A 20,123-nucleotide genomic window follows, 5' to 3' on the forward strand; every position below is an offset into this window, starting at 1 on the left:
TAATTTAGTCCAGGTTCTCGATTATCAGTTCAGCAAAATGTGATGAAACACATTCTGATGCTCTTTAATAGCTTGTTACATTTTTTTTACAGTAAATGAGTAAATATGTTCATTATGAAATTCAACCTGTGTCCTAAATATGTTGCGGTATCAAAGTAAAAACTATGTCCAATACAGCGTTAACTCATTTACATTCATGATGTCCGTGAACACAAAGGCATGATTGTCCCACCTTTCCTATGTTCACCCTGTGTTGTTGCTTTAAAGTGGTCTTTTTAAACTACTCTCATTCTCTGTTCAGCTCCTCCTCAACTTAATGATGCTCCTCTGTGTTCTACAGCACCTCATCCCGAACGCTCAGCTGGTTCTCCTGGACCTTCAGTTGATCCCACTAATCAAGAGTCAGGTATTTTGTTATGCTTTATAATGTTACAGTGTTTTCTGGAATATGTTGAATGCTCTTCATGTAGACTTTAATCTTCTTGTATATTTGGTTCCTGTGTTGGTTTCTTTTTGTCATGAAACACGGGTAACGTTCATCTTTGTAAGTGTTAATATGTAATGTAATAACGTGGCGTTGTGGGTAGCGCTGTCGCATCACAGCGAGGAGGGCCTGGGTTCGATTCCCCTGCCGGGTGACCGGGGTTCTCTCTGTGTGGAGTTTGCATGTTCTCCCCATGTCTGTGTGGGATTCTCTGTGTTCTCCGGTTTCCTCCCGCAGTCCAAAGACATGCAGTCAGGCCAGTTGGACATGCTAAATTGCCCCTGTGTATGAGTGACTGTTTGTCTGCCCAGCGATGGACTGGCGACCTGTCCAGGGTGTATCCTGCCTTCCGCCCGATGACCGCTGGAATAGGCTCCTGCGACCCTGACGGAGAAGCTGCTTAGAAAATGGATGGATATATATGTGTGTGTGTCTGTGTTTGTTCATAAAAATAGGATGTACAGTTAATAGGATATATTTTAGTTTATCCTTATTTTCACATACAGCTGCAAGACTTCCCAAGTCCTGCAATACTTTAGCAAGCCAAGACTTTCCCTCAACACTGGCTGATGCTGTGACTGGCTTTTCTTCAGCTTTCAATAAAAGAATTTGCTGATTTTACTAACAAAACCTTTCTTAGTGTTCTTATGAACACTAAGAGACAAAAAAAGTGGTCTGCATTTTTTGTACTGTCTATTTTTGTACACTCTGTGTGCTACATGTCATTTGACATCAGGCTTCTGAATGTATTCATCTAAATAACTCAAATTGCCTAATGGTTTATACGTCTAAGAATTTTGTACCTTTTGTACTGCTTTAATTCATTTCAACCTAGTACATAACACATTTTGCTATTCATTTGGTATAAGAAGCCTCATTTATGTGAACTTAAATGTATGTGCCACTTTACAGTTGGAGCATCATGCGGTGGAGATCTGACTAACGCAAGAGGAGAATTCTTCAGCCCCCAGTATCCTAATAACTACCCTAATAATGCAAACTGCACATGGAGACTTCTGGCTTCAGAGACACAAGTTATGAATTTGAACTTCACATTTGTCGAGTAAGTCGCAACTTTCCTTCACTTTTACCTACAGATGGATTTAGACCTTTCAGATTAATTTATTCCGCGACCCTGACGGAGAAGCGGCTTAGAAAATGGCTGGATGGATGGATTCATTTATTTATCCTTCCTGTTAGAATGTGGTATTAGGCTGTTTATACTGTATCACTCTAAATCAGTAGGGAAATTGCTTTGTGTTGTCAACTGTCAGTTGTGCTATGAATCCAGCAGTAAGTTCATGAGTGTATACTGTTACTCTGTCCTAAGATAGAATAAATTTTGTTGCTCAAACTTTCTCATTTCCTTCTCTTTCTCTTGGAACTAGTTTTGAGACGTGTTGTGACTCCATCAGGGTGTATGATGGTCCCACTGATGCTTACCCACTGCTGGGTCGCCTGCCTCAAGATCAGAGATATCGCTCCACCAGGAACTCTCTGACCATAGTATTTTCAAGTGACAGCAGTGTAACTCGTCAAGGCTTTCGGGCACAATGGGTGTCTGCAGGTTAGTGAAGCTACTGTGCCCAGTTATTAAAGAGGGGATTTAACTTAATCCACTACATCTTTTGCAAGAGTTTTACATATTAGACTTAAATTCTAAAATGGATGTTGTTTGTGAAACGTGATTGGCTCTCCAACACTCAAAGCTCTGTTCCAATACTAGAATTATCCAAGCAGAGACATGTATGGAAAAGTTTTTAATGAATACAAACTATTAGCAGAACACAGAACATGGCCTAACACAATCGAAACAAGGCCTAGTATGCAGTGGAAGCACAGGGAAAGCCAGCTTTGGCTAAACTGAACTAAACAATGCTAAGGCTTTAAGACAAACATTAAAGGAAGTAGGACTAAGGACAATACTGAATGATACAAACCTAGGCTAGGTCACATAAAGAGCTTAGGGTGACAGGACTAGACCCAGGGCTAGTGAGAACAAATAGCTCAGGAAGGCAGGACTAGAACCTTTGTTGTCCAGGATAGAGAATAATAGCTTCCAGGACTAGAACCTAATCTAGACAGGATACAAATAAAGAGCTATGACTGGCAGGACTAGAACTAGAGAGAGGGAACAGGTGTTCTCTGGAATGTCCAATACAGTGGTAACTCATTTACATTCATGATGTCCGTGAAAACACAAAGGCATGATTGTCCCACCTTTCCTATGTTCACACTGTGTGGTTGCTTTAAAGTGGTCTTTTTAAACTACTCTCATTCTCTGTTCAGCTCCTCAACTTAATGATGCTCCTCTGTGTTCTACAGCACCTCATCCCGAACGCTCAACTGGTTCTCCTGGACCTTCAGTTGATCCCACTAATCAAGACTCAGGTATTTTGTTATGCTTTATAATGTTACAGTGTTTTCTGGAATATGTTGAATGCTCTTTATGTAGACTTTAATCTTCTTGTATATTTGGTTCCTGTGTTGGTTTCTTTTTGTCATGAAACACGGGTAACGTTCATTTTGTAAGTGTTAATATGTAATGTAATGATGTGATATGAGTTTTTTTTTCTGAGTAATTTATGGTCTGGGAAACCACAACAGATGAATTTTTGGTGTACTGCTGGAGAATGACTGATAGAATCCAATTATTGTAAAAATAGTGTCTTTTGTTTTTATTTTATTTGTTTAATTTTGTTGACGGTTTCTTGTCCTCACTGGAGATGGGCATTGTGCTTCAGAGAAGGCCTAATGATTAATGAATCTTGACTTGCAGTTAAAAACTGAAATACACTCCAAAGAGTGTGTGTGTGTATCTATATATTAGGGGCAGCACGGTGGTGTGGTGGGAAGCGCTGTCGCATCACAGCAAGGAGGGCCTGGGTTCGATTCCCCTGCCGGGTGAACGGGGTCCTCTCTGTGTGGAGTTTGCATGTTCTCCCCGTGTCTGTGTGGGTTTCCTCCCGCAGTCCAAAGACATGCAGTCAGGCCAATTGGACGTGCTAAAGAGAGTGGCTTTTTAAAACTCAGATTTGTGGGCTAAAAAAGCGGCTGTCTTTACTGAAAGTGATTTGTTGTCATTTTCTCTTATTTTCACAGGATATTTCAGATAAGTGTGCTGTTTAGTGATCCCTAGATGCATTAATCATCTGTGATCAGTGATCAAACGTTGCTTAAGATATAAGTAATTGGTATGTAGTCTTATGAACACTAAGCCACAAAAAAGTGGTCTGCATTTTTTGTACTATCTGTATTTTTGTACACTCTGTGTGCTACATGTCATTTGACATCAGGCTTCTGAATGTATTCATCTAAATAACTCAAATTGCATAATGGTTTATACGTCCAAGAATTTTGTACCTTTTGTACTGCTTTAATTAATTTCAACCTAGTACATAACACATTTTGCTATTCATTTGGTATAAGAAGCCTCATTTATGTGAACTTAAATGTATGTGCCACTTTACAGTTGGAGCATCATGTGGTGAAGATCTGACTAACGCAAGAGGAGAATTCTTCAGCCCCCAGTATCCTAATAACTACCCTAATAATGCAAACTGCACATGGACACTTCTGGCTTCAGAGACACAAGTTATTAATTTGAACTTCACATTTGTCGAGTAAGTCGCAACTTTCCTTCACTTTTACCTACAGATGGATTTAGACCTTTCAGATGAATTTATTTATCCTTCCTGTTAGAATGTGGTATTAGGCTGTTTATACTGTATCACTCTAAATCAGTAGTGAAATTGCTTTGTGTTGTCAACTGTCAGTTGTGCTATGAATCCAGCAGTAAGTTCATGAGTGTATACTGTTACTCTGTCCTAAGATAGAATACATTTTGTTGCTCAAACTTTCTTATTTCCTTCTCTTTCTCTTGGAACTAGTTTTGAGACGTGTTGTGACTCCATCAGGGTGTATGATGGTCCCACTGATGCTTACCCACTGCTGGGTCGCCTGCCTCAAGATCAGAGATATCGCTCCACCAGGAACTCTCTGACCATAGTATTTTCAAGTGACAGCAGTGTAACTCGTCAAGGCTTTCGGGCACAATGGGTGTCTGCAGGTTAGTGAAGCTGCTGTGCCCAATTATTAAAGAGGGTTTAACTTAATCCACTACATCTTTTGCAAGAGTTTTACATATTAGACTTAAATTCTAAAATGGATGTTGTTTCTGAAATGTGATTGGCTCTCCAACACTCAAAGCTCTGTTCCAATACTAGAATTATCCAAGCAGAGACATGTATGGAAAAGTTTTTAATGAATACAAACTATTAACAGAACACAGAACATGGCCTAACATAATAGAAACAAGGCCTAGTACGCAGTGGAAGCACAGGGAAAGCCAGCTTTGGCTAAACTGAACTAAACAATGCTAAGGCTTTAAGACAAACATTAAAGGAAGTAGGACTAAGGAAAATGCTGAATGATACAAACCTAGGCTAGGTCACATAAAGAGCTTAGGGTGACAGGACTAGACCCAGGGCTAGTGAGAACAAATAGCTCAGGAAGGCAGGACTAGAACCTTTGTTGTCCAGGATAGAGAATAATAGCTTCCAGGACTAGAACCTAATCTAGACAGGATACAAATAATGAGCTATGACTGGCAGGACTAGAACCAGAGAGAGGGAACAGGTGTTCTCTGGAATGTCCAATACAGTGGTAACTCATTTACATTCATGATGTCCGTGAAAACACAAAGGCATGATTGTCCCACCTTTCCTATGTTCACCCTGTGTTGTTGCTTTAAAGTGGTCTTTTTAAACTACTCTCATTCTCTGTTCAGCTCCTCCTCAACTTAATGATGCTCCTCTGTGTTCTACAGCACCTCATCCCGAACGCTCAGCTGGTTCTCCTGGACCTTCAGTTGATCCCACTAATCAAGAGTCAGGTATTTTGTTATGCTTTATAATGTTACAGTGTTTTCTGGAATATGTTGAATGCTCTTTATGTAGACTTTAATCTTCTTGTATATTTGGTTCCTGTGTTGGTTTCTTTTTGTCATGAAACATGAGACAAAAAAGTGTTCTGCATTTTTTGTACTGTCTGTATTTTTGTACACTCTGTGTGCTACATGTCATTTCACATCAGGCTTCTGAAGTTATTCATCTAAATAACTCAAATTGCATAATGGTTTATACGTCCAAGAATTTTGTACCTTTTGTACTGCTTTAATTAATTTCAACTTAGTACATAACACATTTTGCTATTCATTTGGTATAAGAAGCCTCATTTATGTGAACTTAAATGTATGTGCCACTTTACAGTTGGAGCATCATGTGGTGAAGATCTGACTAACGCAAGAGGAGAATTCTTCAGCCCCCAGTATCCTAATAACTACCCTAATAATGCAAACTGCACATGGAGACTTCTGGCTTCAGAGACACAAGTTATTAATTTGAACTTCACATTTGTCGAGTAAGTCGCAACTTTCCTTCACTTTTACCTACAGATGGATTTAGACCTTTCAGATTAATTTATTCCGCGACCCTGACAGAGAAGCGGCTTAGAAAATAGATGGATGGATGAATTAATTAATTTATTTATCCTTCCTGTTAGAATGTGGTATTAGGCTGTTTATACTGTATCACTCTAAATCAGTAGTGAAATTGCTTTGTGTTGTCAACTGTCAGTTGTGCTATGAATCCAGCAGTAAGGTCATGAGTGTATACTGTTACTCTGTCCTAAGATAGAATAAATTTTGTTGCTCAAACTTTCTCATTTCCTTCTCTTTCTCTTGGAACTAGTTTTGAGATGTGTTGTGACTCCATCAGGGTGTATGATGGTCCCACTGATGCTTACCCACTGCTGGGTCGCCTGCCTCAAGATCAGAGATATCGCTCCACCAGGAACTCTCTGACCATAGTATTTTCAAGTGACAGCAGTGTAACTCGTCAAGGCTTTCGGGCACAATGGGTGTCTGCAGGTTAGTGAAGCTACTGTGCCCAATTATTAAAGAGGGGATTTAACTTAATCCACTACATCTTTTGCAAGAGTTTTACATATTAGACTTAAATTCTAAAATGGATGTTGTTTGTGAAATGTGATTGGCTCTCCAACACTCAAAGCTCTGTTCCAATACTAGAATTATCCAAGCAGAGACATGTATGGAAAAGTTTTTAATGAATACAAACTATTAACAGAACACAGAACAAGGCCTAACACAATCGAAACAAGGCCTAGTAAGCAGTGGAAGCACAGGGAAAGCCAGCTTTGGCTAAACTGAACTAAACAATGCTAAGGCTTTAAGACAAACATTAAAGGAAGTAGGACTAAGGACAATACTGAATGATACAAACCTAGGCTAGGTCACATAAAGAGCTTAGGGTGACAGGACTAGACCCAGGGCTAGTGAGAACAAATAGCTCAGGAAGGCAGGACTAGAACCTTTGTTGTCCAGGATAGAGAATAATAGCTTCCAGGACTAGAACCTAATCTAGACAGGATACAAATAAAGAGCTATGACTGGCAGGACTAGAACTAGAGAGAGGGAACAGGTGTTCTCTGGAATTTGTGTATCTTTCTGCAGATCTTTCTGGAATTAAAGGCTAGGATAACGGAACCCAGAGACATAGTAAAAAGATTAGACAAGAAGTCGTCAAGACTAAGCAGGACTAGGTGGGATATAAAGCTGAAGCTTGCAGGACTAGAACACAGACTAGAGAGGATAAAACAAAGAGCACCAGGTGGCAGGACTAGAACATCATTTAGGCAGGAAAAGAGCACCAGGTGGCAGGACTAGAACCTCACTTAGGCAGGAAAAGAGCACCAGGTGGCAGGACTAGAACCTCACTTAGGCAGGAAAAGAGCACCAGCTGGCAGGACTAGAAGGTAGACTATGTAGATCTGATTCAACACAGTCCTAACATTTTGTCACTTCTACCAAAGTGGAGCCTAAATCAGAACAGTCAGGGAAAAGTCAGAGAGAAAAGTCGGCATAAAGGAAGGAGAGAGTTTAAACTCGATCAGTGGAGAGAGGACAGTACACGGTGTGTTTTGCTGTTCATTTGATGCATTAAGACTCATTTATACAAAGGTAAATGCATTTGCCACTTTCCAGTTGAAGCACCATGTGGTGGAGATCTGACTAACCCAAGTGGAGAATTCTTCAGCCCCCAGTTTCCTAATTACTACCCTCATAATGCCAGTTGCACATGGAGGCTTCTGGCACCAGAGAGACAAGTTGTTAATTTGACCTTCATGTTTGTCCAGTAAGTCACAGCTTTCCTTCACTTTTACATACAAATGGATTTGGCCAGTTTATATGAATTTACTCACCCTGCCTGTTAGAATATGTGGTTTTAGACAGTGTTTTCTATATCACTCTAAATCAGCAGTGAGATTGCTTTGCATTATTAACTGTGTCAGTTCTGATATGAAGTCGTTACGCTGCCCTGAGCTGGAATAGAGTTCTGTAAACTTTCTCAATCCTCTGTCTTTCTCCTTGGAACTAGTTTGGAGGAATGTTGTGACTCCATCAGGGTGTATGATGGTTCCAATGATACTTACCCACTGCTGGGTATCCTGGCTCAAGATCAGAGACACCACTTCAACTCCACCAGAAACTCTCTGACCGTAGTGTTCTTAAGTGACAACAGTATAACTGGTCAAGGCTTTCGAGCACAGTGGGTGTTCTCAGGTTAGTGTCGCTGCTTTGACTTATTCTAAAATATCTACACTTTCTCATGTTCAAAGCTGCTGTGCTATAGTTTAATTATCCAGACAGAAAAAGGGATGGACAATGAGAGCAGACGCTTTAATGAACCCAAACTAATAACAGAACTCAGACAAATATAACAGCCACAAGACCTAGTAAACTCTTAAATGCAAATCAGAAACCAATATAAGCACGATACAGAAGTGCTGCCACCTTCTCTGGGCCCAAGCTGATTGAAAATAAACTGAGGTGAAGCGGAAAAGTGTCCTCGATTTGACATTTGAAATTCTTTTTGGAAATCATGGACACTGTGTCCTCTGGCCTAAAGATCACTCAACTTCTGATCAGTGCACAATTCAAAGTCAGTATTCATGATGGTTTAGGGGGGCATTAGTGCACATGGCATGGGTGACATGTACATATGTGAAGGCTCCATTAATGCTGAAAAATATATACATGTTTGGGCAACATCTGCTGCCATCCAGATGACGTCTTTTTCAGCGAAGGCCTTGCTTATTTCAGCAAGACAATGTAAAACTACATTCTGCATGTATTACAGCAGCATTGCTCCGTATTAAGAGTCCAGGTGCTAAAATGGCCTAAAATGGCCTTCGTTAAATGGTGCATGGGGCTCCAGAATGTAACTGCTATGCCATTTAAGGTGGCAAGTTAAAATTGGAATGTGAAGCTGGTGAAGCGACTTTGAGTCCATTTGCTTCCGAATTATCGATTGTTCTCTTTGCGTTTTCGTTAGTTGATAGCTAGGCGAGATTGTTGTTGTTGTTGTTGTTGTTGTTGTTGTTGCTATAGTGAACAGCAGTCTAAGATAAAGAGTAGAATCAGCAGTTCTACATTAAGTGATCATTTTAAGTGATACTTTTTTGATGCCACAACCGGGGAAATTCCACCTCCGCATTTAACCCATCCGTGAAGTGAAACAGCCCACAAACACACTAGTGAATACACACAGTAGGGGGCAGTGAGCACACTTGCCTGGAGCGGTGGGCAGCCCTATCCACGGCGCCCGGGGAGCAGTTGGGGGTTAGGTGTCTTGCTCAAGGACACCTCAGTCATGGATCGAACCGGCGACCTTCCGGTCACAGGGCCAGATCCCTAACCTCCAGCCCACGACTGCCCCTCAAACACCAACGTTTGAGACCATTTACTGTTAAACTGTGTTGAATGACCAGCAGAGCTTTATTTTGCTGTAAAGGAGGATTATTTTATTTTTACCTACAAAACTGATTCTGCTGTGGAGCCAAATATGTGGGCCTTGTAGTGGACAAGATTGAGAACCACTTGTGTAGAGAAGCCTGGAGGCAAAATTCTGGAATTTTGTCATTTTTATCAATGTGGGACCTAAGCCAGAACAGCCAGGGAAAAGTCTGAGCTAAAACTCAGCATAGAGTAGACACGTTTTTGTTTTCTTGTCTTTGTTCACTTAAAAGGTGTTTACTTTTACAAATATTAAGCTAATCCAAATTTATGATTATCATCTTCTTCTTTAGGCTGCTCCCTTTAGGGGTTGCCACAGCGGATCATCTGCCTCCATCTTGCCCTATCCATTGCCTCCTCTACTTTCACACCAACCATCTCCATGTCCACCATAACTACATCCATAAACCTTCTCTGAGGTCTACTTCTTCTCCTTCTACCCGGCAGCTCCATCTCCAACATTCTTTGACCAATATATCCACTATTCCTCCTCAACACATGTCCAAACCATCTCAACCTGGCCTCTCTGGCTTTATCTCCAAACTGCTCCACCTTCACTGTCCCTCTGATCTGCTCATTTCTAATCTTGTCCATCCTTGTCACTCCCAACGAAAATCTCAGCATCTTCATCTCCGCCACCTCCAGCTCAGCCTCCTGTCTTTTAGCCAGAGCCACAGTCTCCAAACCATACATCATAGCAGGACACACTACTGTCTTGTAAACCTTCCCTTTCACTCTTGCTGCTATCCTTCTGTCACACATCAGCCCTGACACCCATCTCCACCCACTCCATCCTGCCTGCACCTTCTTCTTCACCTCTTTTCTACACTGTCCATTGCTCTGGATGGTTGACCCAAGGTATTTGAAGTCATCCACCTTTACGACCTCTACTCCTTGCATCTTCACCTTTCCACCTGCCTCCCTCTCATTCACACACATGTATTCCGTCTTATCTCTACTGACCTTCATTCCTCTCCTCTTCAGTGCAAACCTCCACCTCTCCAGATTCTCTTCCACCTGCTTTCTACTCTCACCACAGATTACAATGTCATCTGCAAACATCATGGTCCATGGAGCCTCCTGCCTGACCTCATCTGTCAACCTGTCCATCACCATTGCAAGCAAGAAGGGGCTCAAAGCTGATCCCTGATGTAACCCTACCTTCACCTTGAAACCATTTGTCACTCCAACTGCACACCTCACCACTATCTCACTATCCTCATACATGTCCTGCACCACCCTAACATACTTTTCAGCTACACCTGACTTCTTCATACAGTACCACAGTTCCTGTCTTGGCACCCTATCATATGCCTTCTCTAGATCCACAAAGACACAATGCAGCTCCTTCTGACCTTCTCTGTACTTCTCTACCAACACTCTCAACGCAAAAATTGCATCTGTGGTACTCTTTCTGGGCATGAAACCAAACTGCTGCTCACTGATCTGGACCCCTCGCCTTAGCCTTGCTTCAACAACTCTTTCCCATACCTTCATGGTGTGGCTCATCAACTTTATACCTCTGTAGTTACTGCAGCTCTGCACATCACCCTTGTTCTTAAAAATGGGGACCAGTGCACTGCTTCTCCACTCATCAGGCATCCTCTCACTCTCCAGGATTTTGTTAAACAACCTGGTTAAAAAGTCCACTGCCTTCTCTCCTAAACATCTCCATACCTCCACAGGTATGTCATTTGGACCAACTGCCTTTCCATTCTTCATCCTTTTTAAAGCTGCCCTCACTTCCACCTTACTAATTCTCTGCACTTCCTGATCCACTATCTCTCCCCCTGTTGTCCTCCTCTCTCTCTCATTTTCCTCATTCATTAGTTCTTCAAAGTCCTCCTTCCATCTACTCAACACTCTCTGTTCACTCACTAGTACATTTCCCTCTCTATCCTTTATCAGCCTAACCTGCTGTACATCCTTTCCAGCTCTATCTCTCTGTTTAGCCAAACGATACAAGTCCTTTACTGCTTCTTTACTGTCCAGCCTCTCATACAGCTCATCATAGGCCTGAGCCTTTGCCTTTGCCACCATTCTTTTCGCTATGTGACTAGACTCACAGTCCTCCTGCCTACTTCCTTCATCTCTCTGGTTATCCCACTTTTTCTTAGATACCTTCTTCTTCTGAATACTCTCCTGGACTTCCTCATTCCACCACCAAATTCCTTGTCTTCTTTCCTCTGACCAGACGAAACACCCAACACATTCTTGCCAGTTTCTCTCACCACCTCAGCTGTAGTTTCCCAGTCCTCAGGCAGCTCCTCACTGCCCCCAAGGGTCTGTTGCTTTTCCCTGAACTGCCTGCAACCATCCTCCTCCTACAGCTTCCACCATCTAATCTCTGGCTCTGTCTTCACTCTCTTCCTCTTCTTTGTTTCTAATCTCATTCTACAGACAACCACCCTATGCTGCCTTGCTACACTTTCCCCTGGCACCACTTTACAATCTCCAATCTCCTTTAGGTGGCATCTCCTGCTAAGGATATAATCCACCTGTGTGCACCTCCCTCCACTCTTGTATGTCACCCTGTGTTCGTACCTCTTCTGAAAATACGTGTTCACCACAGCCATTTCCATTCTCTTTGCAAAATCTACAACCATCTGACCTTCCGCATTTCTGTCTTTCACACCATACATACCCAGCACCTCTTCATCCCCTCTGTTCCCTTCACCAACATGTCCATTGAAGTCTGCACCAATCACCAGTCTCTCCTCTCTAGGGACACCATCTACCACTTCATCCATCTTACTCCAAAATTCCTCTTTCTCCTCTTACTGACAACCAACCTGTGGTGCATATGAACTGACCACATTCAAAATTACACCATCAACCTCCAACTTCAGGCTCATGATCCTGTCTGACACTCTCTTTACATCCAGAACACTTTTCCCAAGCTGTTCCTTTAGGATTATCCCTACTCCATTTCTCTTCCTCTCTACACCATGATAGAACAGTTTGAATCCTTCTCTCTCGCTGCCGTCTAACCCGCCTTCCTCCTCTCCTCTTTGATGGTCTTCGACCTACAGTAGTCCAATTTCCACCGGCACCCTGCTGGTCAACAGCACCGGAGGTGCTCGTTGTTAACCAGGGCCTCGACTGATCCGCTATGGCAATCATATTTGTGATCCGCATGATTGGCACAAGTTTTACGCCAGATGTCCTTCCTAATGCAACCCTCATCATTTATCCGGGCTTGGGACCGGCACCGGAAGTACACCAAGTACACCCCTAATGGCTGGTTTAGTAAGATCCAATTGTGTACTTTAAATAAGTTTTCCTAGTGGAAAAGTAGATATTTGCATCTTTTTATAAGCTATTTTTTAAAACAGAACCATTTAATAAAAATCCTGGAGGCGAGGCGGGGTGTGTGGAGTCAGTTCAACTTAGAAAATATGGTACTGTTATGTTCCCTGACTAAAGGTACTGAGATGTACCCCTGCGGGTACCACCACAGTGACAAAAAGAGTACTGCCCTAGTGACAGTGTCGTACCTTTATTTCTGAGAGTGTATTATGTACCATAGTTGATGAAAAGCAAAAGTTCTTTTCTATTTTATGTTGAGAAACATTATTCTTGAATTGTTGCACTATTTGCTCACAGTCTTTCACAGAGTGGTGAACCCCTCTCCATCTTTACCTCTGTAAGACTTTCTGAGATGCTATTTTTATACCCATTCACATTACTGTCCTGTTGCCAGTTAACCACCCAGAGTTTTTTTAAGTTTACCAGCCTTTTGTTGCACCCATCCCAACTTTTTTGTGACATGTTGTCAAAATTAAAATGGGAATATATTTTTCAAAAAAATTACAATTTTTAATTTTCAACATTTGATATGTTGTCTTTATATAGTTTAACTGATTTGCAGGTCATTGCATTTTGTTTTTATTTACATTTTGCACAGCATCCCAACTTTTTTTGGAAATGGGGTTATACCTCCCATGCAGAATCTGACTCTTCTTCATGTGCACTTGCATCATGCAGGCATATAGGTGCTAGATGGGATTTGCAATTCTATTGTGATTCAATGTTTTTAAATATGCACTATATGGACAAAAGTACCAGGACACTTACACATTACACCAGGAGGAAATATGGCATTGCCCCCCCCCCCATTTTAATGACATAAAACATTGACTTTTTGAATCATTTTGCAGATAGAATGTGCTAATTCTTATAGACATTGTTTTATTTAGGATTTGATGTTCTGAAAATTACTCATATTGATATTTTTACTTTCCAGGTGCCAAGACAGAGTCTACTGCCAAGGTTGAGAAAGAAGAGTGAGCTCACTTCCCTCCACTCGGGAATAATCTCTAATCTCTTCTTCACTTATCACTCAACAAATGGAGTATTTACTTACTCAATTCTATCAAATCATTCCCAAAAGGCAAACTTGTGTTTCATGCTTTTCAATTATTATTGTGATGTAGCGTTATAGTTGTATTGCAGCACAACTACCATGAAAATACATGTAAGCCAGACTTCATATAGTTATATATCTGATATATGATGTGAAATCAGGCTTAAATGGGATTTTTCCCAAATCCAAGTTCTTTCAAGCCATTTTAATTCATTGAGGTCCACATGTAAACATGCTGACATTAAATAAAGACGATTTAACAAAGGCAATTATTTGCAGCTTAGTTTCCATATATGAAATGTGTAGATTTCGGCATGAATAGTATGTTTGGAAACTTTGTGGTGGAGGGGTTTGCGTGCTTGAATGATCTTAGGAGCTATGTTGTCTGGAGCAAAAGCTCCTGGTAGGGTCTCCCATGGCAAACTGGTCCTAGGTGACAGGTCAGACAAAGTGTGATCCATAATAACCCCTATGAAGACACAAAAGCAGGACTTGTGTACCCTGCCTGGAACAGGGTTACCGGGGCCCCACCCTGGAGCCAGGCCTGGGGGAGGGGCTCGCCAGCGAGCATCTGGTGGCTGGGCATTTACTCATGGTGCCCGGCCGGGCCCAGCCCGAAGGAGTTACATGAGTCCCCCCTCCCATCGACCCACCACCAATGGGAGGGGCAGTAGTAGGGGTTCGGTGCGTTGTGGATCGGGCAGTGTCCGAAGGCGTGGGCCTTGGCGTTTTGATCCTCGGTTGCTGAAACTGGCTTTTGGAACTTGGAACGTTACCTCACTGGCGGGGAAAGAGCCTGAGTTGGTGCGCGAGGTTGAGAGATACCGGCTAGATATAGTCGGGCTCACCTCAACACACAGCTTGGGCTCTGGGTCCAATCTCCTTGAGAGGGGCTGGACTTTATTCTTTTCTGGAGTTGCCCATGGTGAGAGGCGGCGGGCAGGTGTGGGCTTTCTCATAGCCCCTCGACTCGGTGCCTGTATGTTGGGGTTTTCTCCGGTGGACGAGAGGGTAGCTTCCCTACGCCTTCGGGTTGGGGAACGGGTCCTGACTGTTGTCTGTGCTTATGCACCGAACAGCAGTTCAGAGTACCCAGCCTTCTTAGAGTCCTTGGGAAGGGTGCTTGAAAGTGCTCCTCCTGGAGACTCTATTGTCCTACTGGGGGACTTCAACGCTCACGTGGGCAATGACAGTGAGACCTGGAGGGGTGTGATTGGGAGGAATGGCCTCTCTGATCTGAACCCGAGTGGTGTTCAGTTTTTGAACTTCTGCGCAAACCACAGTTTGTCCATCACGAACACCATGTTTGAACACAAGGATGTCCATAAGTGCACATGGCACCAGGACACCCTAGGCCACAGTTCAATGATTGACTTTGTAGTCGTGTCATCGGACTTGCGGCCATGTGTTTTGGACACTCGGGTAAAGAGAGGAGCTGAGCTGTCAACTGATCACCACCTGGTGGTGAGTTGGATCAGGTGGTGGGGGAAGATGCCGGTCAGACCAGGCAAGCCCAAACGTATAGTGAGGGTTTGCTGGGAACGTCTAGCAGAAGAACCTGTCAGATTGATCTTCAACTCACACCTCCATCTGAACTTTGACCAGATATCGGGGGAGGTGGGGGACATTGACTCAGAATGGGCCATGTTCCGTTCCTCCATTGCTGAAGCAGCTGACTGTAGCTGTGGCCGTAAGGTAGTTGGTGCCTGTCGGGGCGGTAATCCTCGAACCCGGTGGTGGACACCCCAGGTGAGAGATGCCGTCAAGCTGAAGAAGGAGTCCTACCGGGCATGGTTGGCCTGTGGGACACCAGAGGCAGCTGGTAGGTATCGACAGGCCAAGCGATCTGCGGCTTCAGTTGTCGCCAAGGCAAAAACCCGTGTATGGGAGGAGTTTGGTGAGGCCTTGGAAAGTGACTTTAAGTCGGCTCCGAAAAGATTCTGGCAAACCATCAGGCGACTCAGAAGGGGAAAGCAGTGTGCCACTAGCACTGTATATAGTGGAGATGGTGTGCTTCTGACTTCGACTGAAGACGTCATTGGGCGGTGGAAGGAATACTTTGAGGACCTTCTCAATCCTACCGACACGTTCTCCAGTGAGGATGCTGAGTCTGGGGACATGGGAATAGGCTTGTCCATTACTGAGGCCGAAGTCGCTAAGGTAGTTAAGAAGCTCCTTGGTGGCAAGGCTCCAGGGGTGGATGAGATCCGCCCTGAGTTCCTCAAGGCTCTGGATGTTGTGGGGCTGTCTTGGCTGACACGCCTTTTCAACATTGCGTGGACATCGGGGGCGGTGCCACTGGATTGGCAGACTGGGGTGGTGGTGCCTCTTTTTAAAAAAGGGGACCGGAGGGTGTGTTCCAACTACAGGGGAATCACACTCCTCAGCCTCCCTGGCAAGGTCTATGCAGGGGTACTGGAGAAGAGAGTCCGGCTTATAGTCGAACCTCGGATCCAGGAGGAACAGTGCAGGTTCCGCCCTGGTCGTGGAACACTGGACCAACTCTTCACCCTCTCCAGGATTCTGGAGGGTTCATGGGAGTTTGCCCAACCAGTCCACATGTGCTTTGTGGATCTGGAGAAGGCATTCGACTGTGTTCCCCGGGGTATTCTGTGGGAGGTGCTTCGGGAGTATGGGGTACATGGCTCTTTGCTACGAGCCATTCAGGCCCTGTACAAACAAAGCTGGAGTTTGGTTCGCATAGCCGGCAGTAAGTCAGACTTGTTCCCAGTGAGAGTTGGACTCCGTCAGGGCTGCCCTTTGTCACCGATTCTATTCATAATTTTTATGGATAGAATTTCTAGGCGCAGTCAGGGGATGGAGGGTGTCCGGTTTGGTGACCTCAGGGTCACATCGCTGCTGTTTGCAGATGATGTGGTCCTATTGGGGACATCAGGCCGCGAACTTCAGCTTTCGCTGGATCGTTTTGCAGCCGAGTGTGAAGCGGCTGGGATGAGAATCAGTACCTCTAAATCCGAGACCATGGTTCTCAGGCGGAAAAGGGTGGAGAGCCCTCTCTGGGTCGGGGATAGGCTCTTGCCTCAAGTGGAGGAGTTCAAGTATCTCGGGGTCTTGTTCACGAGTGATGGTACAAGGGAGCGGGAGATTGACAGGCGGATTGGTGCTGGGTCAGCAGTGATGCGGGCTCTTTACCGGTCTGTTATGGTAAAGAAAGAGCTGAGCCATAAGGCAAGGCTCTCGATTTACCGGACGATCTACGTTCCCACCCTCACCTATGGTCATGAGCTTTGGGTAATGACCGAAAGAATAAGATCGCGAATACAAGCGGCCGAAATGAGTTTCCTCCGCAGGGTGTCTGGACTCTCCCTTAGAGATAGGGTGAGAAGTTCAGTCATCCGGGAGGGACTCGGAGTAGAGCCGCTGCTTCTTCACGTCGAGAGGAGCCAGCTGAGGTGGTTCGGGCATCTGGTTAGGATGCCTCCTGGACGCCTCCCTCGGGAGGTGTCACAGGCGAGTCCACCTGGGAGGAGACCCCGGGGAAGACCCAGGACACGCTGGTGCGACTATATCGCCCAGCTGGCCTGGGAGCGCCTCGGAATCCCCCTTGGAGAGCTGGTGGAAGTGGCTGGGGAAAGGGAGGTCTGGGCTTCATTGCTTAGGATGCTGCCCCCGCGACCCGAACCCCGGAGAAGCGGAAGATAATGGATGGATGGATGGATGGATGGATCTTTTGAACATAATCCAACTTGTACCATAATTTCAGTTTACTGACATTCCACAGCAACCCCCCCCCCAAAAAAATGTTCTACAATACTTGATAAATTGAATACTTTACTCATAACATCAGATCCAATATTACAAATAACTAACACCATGGCGCCTCAAGTAGGGCACAGACAATTTGAATGGAACAATGAATTTGAAATGAAGCAGTCAAAATGTAAAGTGTAAACTTTGAGCTTTAATTCAAAGGGCTTAAGAAAAATATTCCATTGACCATTTAGGAAATACAGCCCTTTATTACATAATCCTTCATTTTCACAGGCTCAATAGTAAATGGACAAACTAAAATAATTTTAATTACAAGAATTAGTTTTAATGAACCATCACGCCTACTTAAATCACAAGGTGCTGCTCACTACAGGTACCTAGAGTTAATAAAGTTACATCGGGGGGGAGAGCTTTCTCATACAAAGCCCCCCAGCTCTGGAATAATCTTCCTGTTAATGTTTGAGAATCAGACAAAGCCTCAGTTTTAAAGTCTAGGCTAAAAACTTACTTGTATAGTCAAGCCTTCAGTAATTAGTCTCCCTGTCAGGTCTAGACCTGCTGGAGTCTCTGCTGCTCTGTTTTACTGTAATCTCTGGTCAGCCACTCTTTACAGAACTGACTCTGTGTTTTCTTCCTTTCTTTGCCGAGTTGATCAGCTGCCCATCCTGTGTGTCTGATGCTGTTGGCCCTTCTGCCCTGATTGGGTGCCATTGCTCACCAGCCATCGGCTTGACCACCACCACTGCTGCTGCTGCTACATAAACATAAACTAATCAAATTAGCCACTGCTTTTCTTTTTCCCACTTTGTACTATAACACTTTATACTAATAATGTTTGCTCTCCGGTGTCAACCAGAGGAGGACGGGTTCCCCTTCTGAGTCTTGGTTCCTCTCAAGGTTTCTTCCTGATGCTCTTAGGGAGTTTTTCCTTGCCACTGCTGCCACGGGCGACGCTCACGGGGGCCTGGACCCAGATTTTTCTTTTCTTTTCTTTTTGTAATACTGATTGTTCTGTAAAGCTGCTTTGTGACAACACCTGTTGTAAAAAGTGCCATATTAATAAACTTTGCTTGCTTGCTTAATACATGAATACTAATCATTTGCAGTCACTGATTCCCTGACACCTGGAAACCATGGACATCACCAAATGCTGAATTTCCCTTGAAATGCTTTACTAGGCCTTTACTTTAGCTGAATTCAGCTGCTGCTGCAGTAAGTCAAACTCATGCATATGCCAGCTGGAGATCAGGTGACTGACTAGGCCGTTTAAGAACATTCCATTTTTGTGCCTGAAGAAGCTCTTGGGTTGCTTTTGTAGGACATTTTAGGTCGTTATCCATCTATACTATCTGTGCTGTTGTACCAGTTTTGCAACGTTTGAAAGAACCTGAGAAATCTCTATACACTTAAAAATTCATCCTGCTACTTGTGTCAACAGTCACATCAATAATAAATATTAGCAACCCAGTTTTGACGACAGCTATACATGCCCGTGACGTAACACTACCTCCACCATGTTTGACAGATTATGTGGTATGCATCAGATCATCTTCCTTTTCTTCTCCATACTCTTCTATTCCCATCATATGGTACAAGTCAATCTTGGTTTTATCTGTCCGAAAAAATCTTATTCCAGGGTTTTTTTTAGATGTTTTCTAGTAAAATGTAATCTGTGCTTTCTGTTCTTGAATGCTACATTTTTAGGTAAACCCTCTGTATTTAGATTAATGAAGACATCTTGAATGTAAATTTTGTCAGTGATATGTCTTCCTCTTTTAGAATATCTTTGACCTGACTAGTGGATTTTGTGACTTTTGTGCACACATTTGCTCAGACCCTCAAACCATAGGTTTGGATCCCATTCTGAGTTATCTAGAATACCCGACATTTTACACAATTTCTATTTTTTCTGTGTACACAATTTATCTAATATTTGCAATAAATCTCCCTCAAATATTTCTCTGTCAATGCTGAAACATAACACTGGGAAAACATGTTTGGGTAAACAGGAAAAAAAATGTTGCTTGTTTAACATTGCCCTGCAGAATTAAACTGTTAATTTTGTCGGACCCACAAACACCATCGTGACAACTAATTTTTACTACTTAGCTTTCACATGACCCAATGAGACTTATGCAACCTACTTAACTGCCTATGCCTCATATGACTGTAGTCAATGACCAAAACACAAACAGACTCTCTTCTGTGTGACACTTCAGTTCTTTGTTTCCCCAGGGGGTCTCACTCACTACTTTTGTTGCAGTCAAAAAAGGAAGGTTTTCACATCCGGGTCACGGCACCAGCTGCAGTTAATCTTTTATTTTGCTAAGAAGGAAAGCAGGAGAGTAGGTTTGCAGAAGGATTTTAATGTGCTAAGTAATAAGTGCTTTATACTCTTGTCCATTCCCTCCAAGGCCCTAGTTTCAAGTGTGTCAGTATTCTTGTAGAACTGGATCCTGCTATAAATACTTCAATATGGTAACCTGAGTATTCTGTCCCAGGAAAGCCATAGTCCTGCCCAAGGTGAGGTTGTTTAGCCTGTTGTAAATAAACACTGGTTTGCCAGTGTTCTTGGAAATGAGTAACACTTAAAACCCTGAAAACATAACAGTGAGGAAAATAATACAAAATCCCAACAATAGATGTTGTGAAGTTTTTCTTCACCA

General features: G+C 43.4%; 1 protein-coding gene across 1 annotated transcript in view; it reads left to right on the forward strand.

The window, feature by feature from the left end:
• LOC108414254 (cubilin-like) overlaps positions 1–13,994 on the forward strand; it is a 43,808-nt gene extending 29,814 nt beyond the window's left edge. Inside the window, exons 16-27 of the mRNA XM_037541814.1 lie at positions 341–406; positions 1,397–1,547; positions 1,873–2,051; positions 2,810–2,875; positions 3,957–4,107; positions 4,375–4,553; positions 5,313–5,378; positions 5,755–5,905; positions 6,262–6,413; positions 7,548–7,698; positions 7,942–8,126; positions 13,606–13,994. Coding sequence (XP_037397711.1) covers positions 341–406; positions 1,397–1,547; positions 1,873–2,051; positions 2,810–2,875; positions 3,957–4,107; positions 4,375–4,553; positions 5,313–5,378; positions 5,755–5,905; positions 6,262–6,413; positions 7,548–7,698; positions 7,942–8,126; positions 13,606–13,649 — 1,541 coding nt within the window. The 3' untranslated portion in view covers positions 13,650–13,994. The remainder of the gene's footprint in view (positions 1–340; positions 407–1,396; positions 1,548–1,872; positions 2,052–2,809; positions 2,876–3,956; positions 4,108–4,374; positions 4,554–5,312; positions 5,379–5,754; positions 5,906–6,261; positions 6,414–7,547; positions 7,699–7,941; positions 8,127–13,605) is intronic.
• The last annotated feature ends 6,129 nt before the right edge of the window (positions 13,995–20,123 follow it).

Source organism: Pygocentrus nattereri, chromosome 10 (genome assembly GCF_015220715.1).
Source record: "Pygocentrus nattereri isolate fPygNat1 chromosome 10, fPygNat1.pri, whole genome shotgun sequence".
NCBI classification, from domain to species: domain Eukaryota; kingdom Metazoa; phylum Chordata; class Actinopteri; order Characiformes; family Serrasalmidae; genus Pygocentrus; species Pygocentrus nattereri.